General features: G+C 40.4%; 1 protein-coding gene across 2 annotated transcripts; it reads right to left on the reverse strand.

Annotated features, from left to right (window-relative positions):
- Positions 1–437: 437 nt before the first annotated feature.
- Positions 438–6,505, reverse strand: LOC132978797 (kidney mitochondrial carrier protein 1). 2 transcript variants are annotated; one of them, XM_061044112.1, is made up of 9 exons: positions 6,282–6,501; positions 6,014–6,161; positions 5,257–5,351; positions 4,917–5,002; positions 4,061–4,156; positions 3,852–3,976; positions 3,358–3,481; positions 2,170–2,250; positions 438–1,662 (listed from the first exon to the last, which is right to left on the reverse strand). In XM_061044112.1, exons 1-9 carry the CDS (start codon positions 6,343–6,345, stop codon positions 1,621–1,623), a joined length of 861 nt encoding a protein of 286 aa, XP_060900095.1. In that variant the 5' UTR covers positions 6,346–6,501; the 3' UTR covers positions 438–1,620. The 2 variants fall into 2 exon arrangements, with proteins under 2 accessions (XP_060900095.1, XP_060900094.1); XM_061044111.1 differs by having other exon boundaries at positions 3,852–4,156; positions 6,282–6,505.
- Between the last annotated feature and the right edge of the window lie 10,400 nt (positions 6,506–16,905).

Consider the following 16,905-nt stretch of genomic DNA (forward strand, 5'->3'; position numbering starts at 1 on the left):
GAAGAGTCACAACAGTAATACTTCCCCTGGTGAGGCTCCCTAAATAAAAGAACAAGGCGCAGACACGTCGAGAGACTACAAGTTCACTGCGACGTTTCCACGGCGCTCCCATCATCTCCTCAAAAAACGACTCTGATGAGGGCAAATGGGAATTTACCCGCAGAAATAAAAGAGCAATTACATGTGAGATTCCTGTGAATAAATCATGAATCATTGTTTGTGGGAATCAGCGTGAACATGTGTGTTTGAGATAAACCGGGCAGTCCCTCAGAAACAAATCAACTGTGCTAGATCTGTGGCCTCAAAGTTTAGAGGGGTTTTTTAAATGTATGAAGACACAAAAACAGCAATCGGTTTCATCTGGGTCGAGCTGAGCAGGGCCAGTGTGTGGCTCCACAGCACCACACTGTGGTGAAAACAAAGACACACCGTGACACTTTGTGTTTTCCATATTTTATTCTGAATACTCGAGGCTTCAGCAGCGTGTTTACACCACTTTTATAAGTATGACAAAATTGCACTGGCGTACACTTTGGCAGCAATTGCATCTCACAGACACACGACAGCCAGCAGTTCATCACTCTTTACTTTAGCGCACATTTAAACATACAGCGTGCAAATACTGTTTCTGGAAATATACCTGGAGAAGATCATGTGCGGTGATTTTAACGTGTGTTAATGAATAAATAATGCACATTTGAGTACCATAACATCCCATTGGTCCAAACATAAAGCAGTATGTCATAAAATGTAGGCCAACATAAAGTCTGTATAGTGCACGATAACATAAGGAACCAGGGAGTGAAGAGTCGTCCCCCAGCTGCCCCAGGTTATATTTACTGTCTGCACTCGCTGGCACGAGGGACCCCCCCAGTCTGGCCTGATAAGGGCATCTGATGCGTGTCGGTGTCTGAGCACCCACACTTGAGCCTCATATTTATTACAGTACACCAGCATGTATTCTTGGCTCTTGGCTCTGTAAATCCTCCAGAGACTCTTAGAACAAACATTTTCGCCTTTCAAAAAAACACCCAACGCCCAATTAAGAATGATAGAATAGCACAAAATATAGATCACAGTCTGAGTTTGTTGACTGGAAAAAAACAAACATTTGTCTTTTCAAAAGGGAATGATCACTGCGATTGTCAGCTGCTATCAGACATTCTCAGTCTTAATGCAACTCAGGCACAGACCGCCTGCATCACAAGCTAAGGCACTCAATCTGGAAAACACTAAGATGTAGAAATGATAAATAAGCCTTATAAAGAACAGTCTTAAGAATATTTAACATCTTAAATTTCTCTAACATTTTTGCCTTTTTAATTTAAAGGGCCAGTAACAAATTCGAAAGCTGGTCAACGGAGCATTTTCATGAGCTAAAACATCAGATATTTTCATCTTCCACACTTGCAACAGGCTTAAGGCAGCATGTAGCCCAAACAGGAAGCAGGCAGATTCACACACTGCCCCTAATATGTGGGTCTTCATCAATACTTTGCCCCCAGTGAAGTGGTTCCATTAAGGATCCCCACCCAGCCATTCCCGATGTTTGGTCCTCTCAGCTTGTCTCGGAGCGCGCACTTTCATACTCGTCTCCACTTCACCGTCTCATTCTGTCAGTCACACATCGATCTTCTTCAGCTGCTCGTAAGTGAGGAAGAACTGGAGATGGAGTTAAGGGGCAAAATAAAAAGGAGGAGATGAACATTTTTCTGTTGAGGCTCACTGAGGAGTTCTGTGCTCCCTCTGTACTCGAGCTCAAAGCCTCCCTTGTTACTGTTCCCTTGTTACCTCAGTCTGCTGTAACAAGTCAATAATCTCATTACTTTTTTCCAGGCCTGGTTGGAGCGCGGTGATGAGCTGCCACCACTTCACTTCCCCCCGAAACCCTTTGGTAGTTCACACTTCTCTCCTCTTACACACACCCCCACCATAGAGGCCCCCATAGCGCCATTCTACGCAGGTGAATTGGGGTTACATAAGAGAGTTAACTAGCATTACGAGATAATCTGTCCTCCACTCGAGCATGGAATCCTAGACGTCACTGAGTACATAACACAATTTACTTGTTTCCCGCCGATTTCTGCAGCTCCAGCAGGTATTGCATCACGGAGGGTTTTCTGTATGTAAACAGATTAATGGTGCTCTAATGAGATGGTTAAAGGATACGATGATGTTCCACGGTCCCAGACGGAGCCAGTTGGGGAAGAAGCCCTTGTAGAGGGCCATGAAGCCCTCGGAGCGCCACGTCTGGAAGAGAACAAACATGTTTAAGACACTTTTTATCTGATTATCCTCTGATGCTCACTCTAAGAGCGTTTTTTGACTAGGATGGGTACAAATATCATCAGGTATGATTTGGCTATCCCTATCACATTAGATCTTGTGTTTCTGACCTCAATGGCTACTTTACATTTCAAAACAGACGATAAGTTTGACTTGAAGTCCCCATCAAGGATCATACAGAGTGCTGCAGGAATGACTCCTTAAAAATGAGTTAGGCTTTTTGCACTACTTGTGCCCTCCTTTTGAAGTTTTTTGGGGGCATTTGTGGTCCGATGCCTGAAATAAGTTCTGTTATTAATACACGCTCGAATAGATCTTTACTGGGTGACCTCGCAGCTCCCCCACTACACTGTGTTCCTCATGCACTATAGCTACGTGTTCATGGCTGCGGCCTGTATTGGCCTGGGCAGCTCCACAAAAAACTAAAGCTATTTGAAAGTGTTGTTCTTTAACATAAATGAGGAAATAACAAAGTCTTGAATTTTGAAGCTAGAATAGATGCTGTGAACACGTGGCTGAATGAAACTACAGAGCTTGTCAGGGACGTTAAACACCATCAAGAGACGTTTAGATGTGGTGAAGTTTAACTCATGCAACCTTCTTTAGTTTATTTAAAGCCTAACTTGAGCTTTTAGTGACTGCATTTACGCTTCAAAAAAATCATAAAGGTAGTGTTTGTGAAAATCGCATAGGTATCAAACTTCTATTCACCAGAGCGGATTTTCTCCCTTATAATATTCAATCAAATAGAAAAGCCGTTCAGGCTTTTGTTGAGGGCGTTGCTAACGTTGGGGCTGTCCAACAAAAATACATAACTCCTGCAGCACTGTTTTCCCTTAACGCAAACAATAGTTTTTGTTTTTCCATCCCTGCCTTGTCACATTTTTATAAACCATTCTCTGAATTTAAAAGCTCCCTCCAGAGCAACAGTGGACATCATGATTTTCACTGGCAGATTGGTCATTTGCAAAACATGAGAAGTGCTTCTTTAAAGTTAGTCTACAAACACAAACTAAACAGGAACACATGTAAGATGTGGATTTTTTGCTCCAGACGTGAACTGTGTCTGACCTGCAGTATACAGTCCAGTGTCCCCTGGTACAGAGATCCTCCTCTCTGGTTCATCATGCGTGTCCGGACTACGTCCACTGGGTTTGAGGCCAAAGCTCCCGCAAGACCACAAACAAAACTAGACCTGAGGACCACAAGACAGAGACAAATATGATAAGTGATCATAAACATGTGGTTCCAAACGTTCAATCTTTTCTGTGGTTTGTGCTGCAATGAAAACATCCTTGATTGAGACCCCTTGGTCTTATAACTACTGAAAGAGAATCTCAATAGCAGAAAATACATCACGCTTGCAACTAATCTACAGAGACTTTATAACTTACTCAGCTCAGTTGTGATAATCAAAAATCAATATGTTCAACAAGGCCATGTCTAATTTCTGAGTTCTATTTTAAGATGTTTAAATGCCCCTCTTTGACCAGCGATTTCACCCCCGGTGATGTAACCATATCATGTGAGACGTGGATGTTCTCCCTGTGACTCTGCAAACTCACAGAAAGTGTGTGTACACGGTGTCCCCCATGCAACCAGACAGGATCAGATGCTTCTTGGTGATGTCATAGACCGGCAGCTCAACCCCGACCACGATGGCCGCTCGCTGAGCTGTTAGGGAGACGCCCTGATGCAGAAAAAGAGGATGTTGTAGAAGTCTAAAAAGGACATTCATGGGCAGAAATGAAGCACTTATCAGGCGTTTCTGTACCTTCCACAGGCCTCGGGTTCCCTCCTCCTGGTAGATGTTGATGAAGTTGCCCATCATGCTGCCCTGGATCACATTTCCCTGAGCCTGCATGCGGATCTGGGAAGACAGGTGGAGGTAAAAGTGACATTTGAAAACATGTGAAAACATGAACAACCGGACTGGAATGCTGCAGGTTCCCCAAGCTAAGAACAACCTTCATTAAATCCAGCTCACTCTGCAATGTGAAAGAAAAGACATTTTTGGCAAACAGAATGTCTTCAAGGATATTTTCTCTGGAGTTGCCTTGTTTTCATTTTAAATGACTTGCTGTTTTACAGATCAGCCTCAGTTTGCTGTGTAACTGCCAGAGAAAAAAATCCCAGTGTTCCTAACCTGCAGCCACATTTATTAAGCCTGTTAACCCTTAAACACAAACTGTGGACATGAAGTCAGTAAGCCCAACAGGGCCTGGAGAGGAGACACTGGTCAAAACATGAGTACAGATAAGCATGCACATCATATCTATGCTCTCATATCATTTACAGAACAGTATGTTAAGCTGTTGAGTCGTTAGCCTATAAATACTCAACGAGTGGGGTCCTGATAGCATCTAGATGCCCTTCATTCGACTTTACATGTTAACGACCGCACCCGCAGCCTGGAGCAAGATTTATGTTTTTCAAGTGCAGTCTTCCACGAGGCTGCATGAGAAGCTACAGTTTATGTATAGAAAACTACTGCTCTGTTTGTCACTTTTAGAGTCCTGCGGGCCGAGAAACTGTCAAACCGGCTTTACTGCTCTGGAGATCAACTCAAGGAAAGCTCATAAGCATCAACAAACAGGTCCAAGGTAGTCTTTTTGTGTGCAATCAGCTACCTTCAGCACATCAGTGGGGTTGGCAATGGAGGAGGAGATGACACCAGAGAGAACACCACACATCACATTAGTCAGCAACGTCTCATCTGAAAGAGAAGAAGAGTGGGAGGCAGACTGTTACTGTGAACAAGCAACATTTGATATGATGCACTGGGCAGTCAGCTGCAGTTTATCGTCACCGCACACACACAATAAGCTCATGGTATGAAAGTAAGAGGAGACCCTTTTAAATAGGTCACACGCACATCTGCAGCCCCCTCTCTTTATGAGGAATGTTGCATGTGTCACTGACTGTGGAAATGTGCGTGTGTGAAAGAGACAGAGGGAAACTAGGACTTACCCTCCGGTCTGTCAACAACCAGCCGCTTCAAGCTCTGGTATGTGCCAATTTTTATAGTCCCATAGGAGGCCTGGCGTAGAATGGCGGGAGCTATTCTGTAAAAGTCAAGTTTATTTTCATCACAGTTTAACATCATATCTCAGGGGTCTTCACAGACATGCAACTGTGGCTCATGCAAAAAAATCCCAAAAGACTGAGCACATGTGGGGGGAAAACTACACCTCTAAGACAAGCCAGTGTTTGCCCTAGGTTTACAGCGTTGGGGGGGTGGGGGGGTGGGGGGGACATGCCGACACAAACACTTGAAGGAATCTTGGTGTTCATGTGTTACTTTTAATGACAACTGTCCTGTTCTATCGGAAAGGTATCCTTAAATGACTTCTTTCCCTGATTTCCGATTCTATCCACTATCCTAGCTCTACAATAAAGATACAAAAAGCCCAAAAACAAATCTTTAAAAAAAAAAAAAAAAAAAAAAAAAAAGGTTTTCTGTTTGACTCTACCTTCAAGGGCCGCCCCCCTAATAAAATGGTAGGGGAAACACTGCAAGCAAATAAGTTGAAAAAATCTTTGGCTAGATATTGGGAACAAAGAGTGGGCTACAGTATTGGGACAGTGACTTACAAAAACAGGAAGTGCACAAAAATGAGGAAGCGTTAACATTTAGAAATACAGAGTAAGTATCATTTTAGGGTTGGAAGACAAGGATATAGAGAAAGTTAAAACACATAAAGGCACATGGACCCTCCATACTGACCCTGAATACAGAGCCCGGAGCCCCTCCTCTCTGCATATCCTCCCTATAGCATGGAGCATGCCTCTGTAGCGGATCTCTCGGTATTTACTGTCCCCCACCTGGCCCTGTACTTGAAGACGTGTCTTGGCCAGGTCGATTGGGAATGTCCCTGCAACACAAAACAATGGGACACACACATCCGTAAGAAGCACTCTACCACGACAGAGAGCTTACTTATTAGCAGATATCCACGCAGCTCGGCCTCCCCGCCTCTCCTCTCATCACTCACCGCATTCCGCCGTCATAGACGCCAGTCCGCCGAAAACAAAGGGCTTCCAGTTGACGTTGGACATGTTTTTCTCCAGCCGTGTGCAGAGTTACGGTGAAACTTCCCAGCAGAGAGTAGGGAGCTGTACTAGAGCCTGAAACTAATAATGCTTTCAAGCTGCAGCTGTTTCAATCCCTGCCGGCGTTTGAGGAGTTCAGCCCCGTGTGGCCCCTCCTGCCGCCCGTCTTACAAGAAGCCCCGCCCACCGCTCCATTCATTGGCTTCTGTCTTCACTCGTCCAACCTACTGATTGTTGCTAAGCGACCGTTGAAGACTGTAAAAAGAGCCACCGGATGACGAAATAGGGTTCATTGTCGCTTGGGCAGTTTGACTTGAAGTCTTCCCCCACAAAATGGACAAAGTTTCAGTTTTGAATACAGATTAGTCTTACTGCTGCAAACATTACAGATTCATTTGTTTACATTTTTTCATGAGCTGGAAGTTTTCTGAAAGACAAATGCTAAGCAGTCAGGGAGTTCTCACACAACATACAAACTAAATGTTCATGTGCTGGACATTTTATAGTCTATATAGGCTAGCCTAACAATTTATTTATCAGTCAGCTACCGACCCCATTTAGGTTCACATTAAAGATAACTTAAAGAGAGACTCAATCTTAACTACACACATCACAGTTGTTAATGGCTTTATATTTAACTGATTTTCAACTCTTGCAACTTTATAGGAGAATAGGCTAGGGCCTACTATTACAATGATTCACCTGTAAATCACAGGTAGCAATACCAAACATTACATTAATTATCTATGAAGAAAATTCTTCTGTAATTGAACCCGATCTGTAAAAAAAAGTAGGTGAAAACTGTCTATATTCTAGTTTTAAAAACTAAGAAATCAAAAAGTGTGTCATTTGTGTGCCTGCCCCCATAGTCACCTTCAGTCCACAGTTGGCAGGAGTGTTAGAGTAGTGTGAGTGTGGAGCCCACTGACCCTGAATGCCATTCATCTTGAGCTGTAAATGTTCAACACGTTCATGCAGAAGAAGGTCACCACTTTATGTGTGGCTGCTTTGAATCCACATGCCTGTGTGTGTGTGTGTGTGTGTGTGTGTGTGTGTGTGTGTGTGTGTGTGTGTGTGTGTGTGTGTGTGTGTGTGAGTGCGTGCGTGCGTGCGTGCGTGCATGCGTGCGTGTGTGTGCAGGCCTGTGGAGGGTCTCATGTTGTCATATTCAGTGCCAGACTGTGAGCTGAGGAGGAAGACGAGTACACTAGGTCATGCCTGCCGGGCCCTTTTGTCAAACCTGTACTCACTGGAGTAAAGGTGAGCCTTTAAAAAAAGTGGTTGAGTCTGAAGTAATGACAAACTGTTGACAGGCATCTCAAACAACCCGTCATACCAACACAGTTTTCAGAGTAGCCTTTAAGGTACTCACAGTAGGATACTAAGATAGCAACAGTCTTTCATAAGGTCTGCTTTAAAGGGGAAGGAAAGTCGCTATGCCTGCTTCAGTCAACAAGCTACTCTTTTTAGCTGCCTCTTTTCTCCATCATTGAAACAATGAATATATATTATCAATAAATTAGTCATTGTGTCTTAAAGGCTGAATCATGGGCCAGTACATCCTTATGATCTCGATATGTCACTGTGTGCTACTGCAGACTTATATCAATAAATACTGTTAGTTAATAGTCCTTTTGTTGAATGTCTGTGAGCTGTGTCAATGATTCACATAGTCAATATGTAGAAAGGGTATAAACAGCACAGTGACCTACTTTTCTTTACAAGATTTTCCATCAGAATGAACCTACAGCTATATTACCACTAGACCTGTCAAATAGAATTGAAATAGTAAAAATGAAGGTGTTTCCTAGGTTTCTGTACTTATTTCAGTCACTTCCTGTTGCAATTCCCGCCAAGGACTTCAGTGAGTGGAATCGGATGATTTCAAGATTTGTGTGGAATAGCAAGAGACCCCAGATTAAATATATTACCCTACAATTGCCCAAAGATAAGGGGGGCCTTGCACTCCCATGCATCGAGGACTATTACACTGCTGCCCAGTTAAGACCACTTGTCTGCTGGTGCAACCCAGAGTACTCAGCAAAATGGAAAGATTTAGAACTGGTACATTCTGCATTACCAGTACAGTTTGTATTGGGAGATTATAAAAACCGTGAATCCTACCTGCGTGAACTAAACCAATGGACTAAGCTGACCCTTAGTGTGTGGTTCAAGACCTGCAAAAGGTTTCACCTCGAGAACCAAATAAAAATACTTAAATGGGTGGCCCACGATTCTGATTTTTTACCATCTGGTTTAGACATGCAATTTAGACTCTGGGCGCGCAAGGGTATAACTGCTTACTGCACTATAGCCAGTATTTATGACTTGAAATCTTTTAACCACCTTTCAAATGTATATAACCTTGGAAGATGTGACTTCTTCAGATATCTCCAGGTCAGGGACTATTTTAACAAAGTTATTAAACAGACAGAGGAAAGCGAATCTGACTTGGTTAACATATTTATTGAGGCATATAAGGCTAGAGGTGTCAAACATCTAATATCACTGATATATAAGGGGTTACAAAGTTCCAAAAAACACTCTACTACTCAGGTCAGACAGAAGTGGGAGAGGGAATCCGGCCAGGAGATATCTGAGGACGACTGGAATGACATTTTGAACAATCAGGTCACAACCTGTTCAAGGGCCTGGCGGGAATTCTGCTGGAAGAACTTAATTTGTTTCTTTATAACCCCAAAGTTGAAGTTTTTGCAGCAGGGTTCTCAGGGTCAGAACAAATGTTGGAGGCAATGTGATAAATCAATGGCAGATCACTTTCACATATTTTGGGATTGCTCACAGGTCCAGCCATTTTGGAAGGAGATTACAGAAGTAATGAGTGTCATGTTTAGAATAAACGTGGACTGCTCTTTTATCATACTATACCTAGGCAAAATCCCGGACAATCTCATGTCAGATGATAAATATCTGTATAAAGTCCTTCTGGTTGCAGCTAAGAAAGCAATCACACGGCAAACCCCCCATCAAAGAATGATTGGTTAGCAATAATCAACGAAATACACTGCATGGAGAGACTGACCTTCTCATTAAGGCTAAAGTTTGACCAATATATAAAAGTCTGGAAGAAATGGAATATGAACTGTACGGAATATAACTCTTCTTAATTGAAAAACCCTGATTTGTGTATTTTGACTAATGTATGGCCCGTGTTACCTTTATTCTTTTCTTTCTTTTTTTTATTCCCTTCTTTTCTTTTGTCTTGTTTTACTCTGAAAATATCAATAAAAAGAAAGTATCAAAAGAATGAACCTACAGGTTGCAGATCTGTCTTTCTATAGATCTGTTTTTAAAGCATAACATTTATCAAATTGTGTTTTTTTAGCCATTTTTCAAGATTTTCGTTGAACCAACATTAATTAGAATACTCAACTAATTTATGGGTTAGAAATAACCCAGCAATATAGTTACAATTAACCACAGTTTGGGTTGAATATTTGACCCATTTGGCTCGGTCATCCATCTTGCTGGATTAAGTTAACCCAGCGTTTAGATGGTCCCCAATTGACCCAGCAGTGTAATTGTAAACTACCAAGTCTGGGTTGTCTTTAACACAGCTTTTTTTAAAGTGTGCTCTATAGAGTACAAAGCAAATGAGGTTACACACAGGGCGTGGCACATTACATTAAAAATGTAATTTGAACAATGTATGAAATGTATCAACGAATAACATGTGTTTTGTAATATCTTCTATTGAAGGATTGAGGTCAAGTTCAACCATCCCCAACAGCCTATCACCACCAAGACAGTCACCTGTATACACGTAATCAATGGTTCATATTTACAAGAACAATTCCACTCAGTACAAACTAATAGCTGTCTAAATTTTTAAATAATTCCCTGACATGTCACCACTTAAATATACAAACAACAGCATCATACGCATCTCGTTAAACAACCTCTGTAACTGAGTCAGGGTACTAATACTTCACTTACAAACTTTAAACTGAACTCCTCTACAACTCAGAGGGGAATACTTAATATTACATTTCACATCACTACATTTGTTTGGCAGACATAGTTCCTTTATAACCCCTTTGATTACAATTTCTCATACCCCTCCAATACCATCTATTTACATTATTTTGTGATTAAAATGTTGTTGCTTCTGGTAAACTGAATTAATACGTTTTGTTTTATCTTTCTTCTTAAACTCATTAAACTATAAACTATCTTAAAGAATGAACTGCACTGATGTAGATTAAGAGCACAACAGTTTATAAAGTAAATGAATGAAACCTTGAACACACAGCAGTCACAAACCTTCACATTAATGCAGATGAAAAACTAAACATCCTTTGTTATTGTCACACACAGAAAGAGAACGTTTTTCATAAAGGTGCATACTTTTTCTTCTTAAAGTTTGAGTTTATTTTGATTATACTTTTACACTTTTATTTAAATACATCTTTAGAATAACGTTACAGCACATAATTCATGTCAAAACTTCAAATTACGTCTTTCAACTTTGAATATACTTCACATTTTCAAGTACACCCACGTCATTGATTGACAAATCTTTAGGACCCTTGGTAATAAATTGATAAACAATCTCAGAGCAATTACCAATGAATCGGATCAGTAAGCCAAACAGGACAGGCATAGCACCTGTTTAGGTGTCACTTCATGAAGGAGGATCTGAGCATAATATGGACATTAATAATGGACATGCAGCCTCATTCAATCTTTATTAGAAAAGAGCCAATTCATAACAAATGTTATAACAAGAGCAGGAAAAAGACCTTACTCTTTGCCATTATCTTATCTACAAAAGACCCACCATTAATCCATCATGAGCGCAAAGCAACATTTAGCAAAGTCACAGTGGCAAGAAAGAAAACGTGGAAATCTTCTTTTTATTTAAAATATGTAAATAAAGGGAGGTTAATACAATGAAGACGACAGTCAGAAAAAGGTTTAATTATCAAAAAAAGGCTTGAATATCCAAAAAGTAGTTGGAAGACGAATGAACTTATCAAATCTCACTCTTTCTCCATAACTCGTGGATTGATAACTATCCAGCTTCCTTATTCATGTAAACACATACATCACTGAGTTTGTCAAAAACAAAGCAAATAGAAAAAATCCATCAATCATGTAGGCGATAGTCACCATTAAACATTAGTTTATAAAAAACACATGTCCTGTCTTGTGTTAGGTGTTTTTCTTTCTCTTTTTAAAAGATTTATTTTTGGGCTTTTTTTTTTTAGATAGGACAGTGGATAGAGTCAGAAATCTGTGAGGCAGAGCATGGGCGGTTCTAGGCAGGGGCCAACAGGGGCCAGTGCCCCTGTAACACTGAGCTTGGTACCCACTGTAGCCACCCCTCCAAAAGGAAGAGCCCCCTAATATTTGACTCAACAACCGGACTCACAATCTAGTATTAAATACTGTTACTGAAACAAATATAAATCATGGTATTTTATGATGTGCGCTATTATTTGCCATAATACATATATATATTTTAAAGTGATCAGCTTTGTCTATTTTTCACGTAGGTTTAATGTTCCCCTCGGACAAAACAACTGGCCCCAGTTTGGCCCCCTCAGTAAAAGTGGTCTAGAACCGCCACTGAGGCAGAGAGTGGGGAATGACATGCAGGAAAGTAGCCACATGTCGGATTTGAGCTGTACATGGCACACACAAACTAGGCTACGGATGGCCCTGGTGTTTTTCTTCAGTCTCTGGTGTGTTACTGTCTTTTTTAAGGCAGTTCAGAGAGATACAACAAACTGAAAATCATGTTTGAGCATCACTAAGTGTGAAACACTAATTAGGTCTACATTTTTTTGAACTTGATTGTCTACATTATATGGGGGAGTTGTTATAGAGTTTAAACAGCTATTGTAGTTTAATTTTACTGCCACTAGAGGTCAGAACAACACAATTTTAATACTTCTCAATGCCTATACACACAGATTAGAAACGGTCATAACCAACAGTTTAATGTCCTCTGATGGCCACCTATCGACCTTTAGATAACATATAAATCCCCCAAAGAAGGAAACAAATGCACAGCTAATTATGAAACACAGATATGTTACGACTTTATAAGCAGATAAAGAGCAACGACACATGAGTGACTGCAGGGTTTATGGATGTCAGGTTAATCTGTCTAAGCGTTCTGCTTAGAAAAACAAGTTTTAAAAGCAGCCTATGAATATATAATTCATGACAAATCTCGGTTTCTTCTTATCTGTTCTCACATTTGTCCTTTAGCTCTCATCTTCCTGCACACACTCTATTCTCCTGACTGTGAGACTTTCATCCACACTATATTTATTATGATCATATGCTAGTTGTATTGTTTGATTAATGGCTCGGCTATGGGTCAGTAACCCCACTATTGCCATCAGTACATTATTAACGACCAAAGAGAAAGAGGAGTGTGTGTATCACTGTGCGTGTGCCTGAGTGTGTGTGGCGCGTGCACGGACGAATGCTGCACGCGGCATCGACAAACGGAAATAGATGAATGGAAATATTGCAGTTTTATCTGAAACCAATAAGCAGAGGGAAGTGTGTTTCGCCTAAAAATGGCCATTTTTAATGTGGTGATTTGTCAAGGAGAGCCGGAGAGCAGAGCAGAGCGGGAAGAGGAGGGGATATATCTGTGTTTGGTGTTCAAAATGAGGGAGGAGACAACAGCTGTGTTATTAAAGAGAAGCAGTGGACACAAACTAGACTAAGATAAATGGACACGTTATTGACATTGAAATTCAAATTCAAGGAAATTTTGTTTGGCAGCAATTCACTCTAAAGAAGCATAAAAACATGTATATGTACCCGTCGACATGTGTAGATTCATGCACATGCATGTTCAATAAATAGATCAAAAATAATGTTTCTGAAGGCTGGAGGGGTCATGGAATAAGGTCATGATACTCTTTTCATTTCTTTCTCTTATTTTGTTGTGTTTTTTTTATGCAGAGCTTGTGCAATAGTGGCTATTTTTTTATTTTTTTTTAAATCTAAATAAATGTATATCAAACATAATCAAATGGTCAATACATAAAGTAAAAAAAATCATTGTCCCACCCAGGTGCATGCTGGTCCTCTACCTGCCTCTTGCCTATATTATCTCAGGTGCCCACAGTGTTACCCAAATACCTAACAAAAATATTACTGCAAAACTAAATTTACTAAATAAATTACTAGCAAAAGAGAAGATTATCAAAAATATTTTTTAAATAAAGAAAACGTGTAGAATAACTAAATAAACAACATCATACAAATATTGGTAAACTAAATACCAAACTGAATTCTAACAAAAAAAAATAGCTCCTACAATAAGTAATGTGCAATATAAATTGTTTACATGCACATTGTTGTCTGTTTTTATTTGTTGATGCAGCTGTGGAGGCTGCCCATCACTGGAGTCCGAGACAAATTTCCTCAAGGGGACAAATCATATCCTATATATCCTATCCTATATATCCTATCATGTCGCATTGTATCACATCGCATTGCATCTAATCGTACCGATTTCTGTAAACATTTGTTTGACCTTAGTGCAGAGATTTAAAGGCATAAAAACATAAATAAATAAGAATAAAATGAATGTAGTATTTGTTGAAAACAGCTGTAACTATAAATACAAATAATTGCGTGACAAAATCCGTCTTTCATGTGTGCACATCATGTAAAAGAACACGCCCACACACACTCTGCTGCTCTGTTTGTTTTTTGTCCTCTGGTACAAACTGAATATAATGCTTTTGTGTCAGCTAAATAGGGAGCGCTTGTTTTCTACACAATGAGTGACTTCAGGAACATTGTTCTAATGTCACTGAGCATAAACTGACTGGTGTTGTGCACAGTGCAGATATACGTGTGTGTGTGTGTGTGTGTGTGTGTGTGTGTGTGTGTGTGTGTGTGTGTGTGTGTGTGTGTGTGTGTGTGTGTGTGTGTGTGTCTGTATGACTGTAAGACATGGCAGTAAGTAAAGGGGACTGTTGGGCACAATATAAACACAGTACAGTCTGTGACAGAGGATGTATGGGCAGTTACATAACTCTGTGTTTGCTCTACAGAATAGCCCTATAGCAAACACATAAATGCACACATTGAAATGTATGAACTACCCTAAAGGATGAGTTTTTATTTCTAATTCACTTATTATAAGTTATATGAAAAGATTGCTGTCACTGTAACGACTGGTCATCTTTGACCAAAAATCAGATCAATGCTCTCCTCTTAAAGACATTCATATAAACTTTTTTTCCCCCCACTTCTGTCTAGATTATTGTAATTCCCTTCATACATGTCTCAGTTGATCATGTTCAAAATGCAGCAGCATGTTTTTAACTAGAACCAGCCATTGGTCCCATTACTCTCCTGTTCTTGCATATCCCTCCACTGGCTTCCAGTCAAAATCAGAATTAACTACAAGATCCTGTTACCTACAAACAAACCATTGCATGACCTCACCCAGTTACATATCTGACCCCCTTGTTCCATATTCTGCTCCTCCCACAATCAGATCATCTTATCTCTGTCTTCTTTCCAACCCAAGTTTTTTTTTAATAAAAATATAACCATGTTAAGACTATTTATATATATATAACGTTTGTTATCCCCAATTTATAGTATAGAGACAAATAGTGGTTAAAATCTTTAAGATTTGAAAGACAAACTTTAAAATGAAAAGGCGGGTTTATGACAGGGGTTCCAACAAGCTTTAGGTTTTTGTGTTTTTTGCTCATTTTATTATTTATTTCCTGGTTCATGGTATACTGAACCCCTGCCTGGATTAAACGACTGATTGTTTGAACGTTACCTCTGAGTCTGTGTTTGCCTCCATATACTGTTTGTCATTGTGTCAGTTTACATTCATAGTGTGACGTTTTTAGTAGTGAAGAGGGCTATGAAGTCATGAGCCGCCTCCTCATGCTGAAGGGTTTAAACACCCACGCATGTCCTAGATAGAGGGAACCACCATCACTTCCTGTATTTTTCCCCTCTTCTCCATCTAAGGGAGAACGACTGAGATGGTGGGAAATCCTTATTATAACAAGAAACTCTTGATATACTGTCAATAGATTACACAAGTGTGCTTCCCTACGCTTCTTTACAATTATACTGGTTACAGTTTCATTCATGTTTACACTATTTTTGTTTAGACTTATTTTAACTTCTTGTCAAATGATGTGTTTTTTTTCCTTAATTTAATTTGAACTATCACCATTTTATTTATTATGTCTTTCCAATTAAAATCACAATCTCATACACACACACACACACACACACACACACACACACACACACACACACACACACACACTCACTCACTCACTGGTGTTGTTATGGTCCATCTCTTTGTGCTGAAGTATTTTTACCTCGTCCTCAGGCCAGCACTGAACTTAATGGGAAGCGAAGGCTTGTCCACTATGGTTAATGTGTGTGTTTCTTTAGATATGTGTGTGTGTGTGTGTGTGTGTGTGTGTGTGTGTGTGTGTGTGTGTGTGTGTGTGTGTGTGTGTGTGTGTGTGTGTGTGTGTGTGTGTGTGTGTGTGTGTTTGTCCTACTTGTTTACCATGCCCCCTCTCTCTCTGCTCCTCACACCCTCCAGCTCTGAATGCATTGGACTCATCACCACGACGATGGATGTGACATGCTGCGCTCTGATTGGCCGGGGGGATGTGCTGTTACTTGTCTGCTCATCCAATCAGCATGCAGACAGGTTGTGAGAGGTGAGACTCGCTTACACGAAACACACACATCACAGTGACGCAAAAAATAACTGTATTTTTCCAGAACCATATTTTTAACGGTCACGTTTATTCCCATAAATCCAGCTTTGAGATTTTTTTTCTTCTTTTTTTTTCCGACACCATATAAGGAAATCTCAGTAGACGTCACCACAAATCTCCCATAATTCACTGACACTCCTCAGGCTAATCCTCCTACTGCGGAGACACTTGTTCTTTGAAATGTTACCCTTAAACTGTGCAACACCTGCACACCTGCTGATGTTCGTGATGAATGTGTGTGTGTTTGTGTGTGTGCTAACCTTGGATAGAGCTTCCTGGTTGTCCACTAAGCATCCGGCCTCCTCAGGGTTTCTGCAAAGTCAGCAGGTCTCTCTTTTCGAGGTCTCCAAAGAGCTGAAAGAGGAAGGTTGTTCAGTGATAGGAAATTCTCTAAAAGTGGTTCAATCTGAGAAATTGTACAAACTAATAATGATGGAAGTTTAACTTTGCCAAGGTCTTTGACTTTGACCTTTACCTTGATCTAATAAAACCCGCTGACTGTTTTACCTTGTTTTCCCCTAAAGAAGAGTTTTTGTGGTTTCCAGGAGGAGAGTGGACCTCTCATAGTCAGCAGTATGATCTGTGGACCGGATTTTAAATATGGTATGAGACAAAAAGATCTGCTGAAATAAACATCAGAAATGATTTGAAAAGGTCATAAGAAATGGGACATCATAGAGAGAGATAAATAAACACCTGTTTGTGTTTGTTTTATATGAATACGATTCTGATTGATAGATTCTTCCGTCCATTACCCACATAAGAGTTTGGACATTTTGACTTGACTCTGACT

Source organism: Labrus mixtus, chromosome 8 (genome assembly GCF_963584025.1).
Source record: "Labrus mixtus chromosome 8, fLabMix1.1, whole genome shotgun sequence".
Lineage (NCBI taxonomy): Eukaryota > Metazoa > Chordata > Actinopteri > Labriformes > Labridae > Labrus > Labrus mixtus.

Excerpts from the sequence above, each read along its gene's own strand:
- LOC132978797 (XM_061044111.1), bottom strand. The coding sequence starts at position 6,345 with ATGTCCAACGTCAACTGGAAGCCCTTTGTTTTCGGCGGACTGGCGTCT. Across the intron at positions 6,162-6,281 it reads GTCTATGACGGCGGAATGCG|GGACATTCCCAATCGACCTG; the intron begins GTGAGTGATGAG and ends TTTGTGTTGCAG. Across the intron at positions 1,663-2,169 it reads TGGGACCGTGGAACATCATC|TTCTTCCTCACTTACGAGCA; the intron begins GTATCCTTTAAC and ends CTCCATCTCCAG.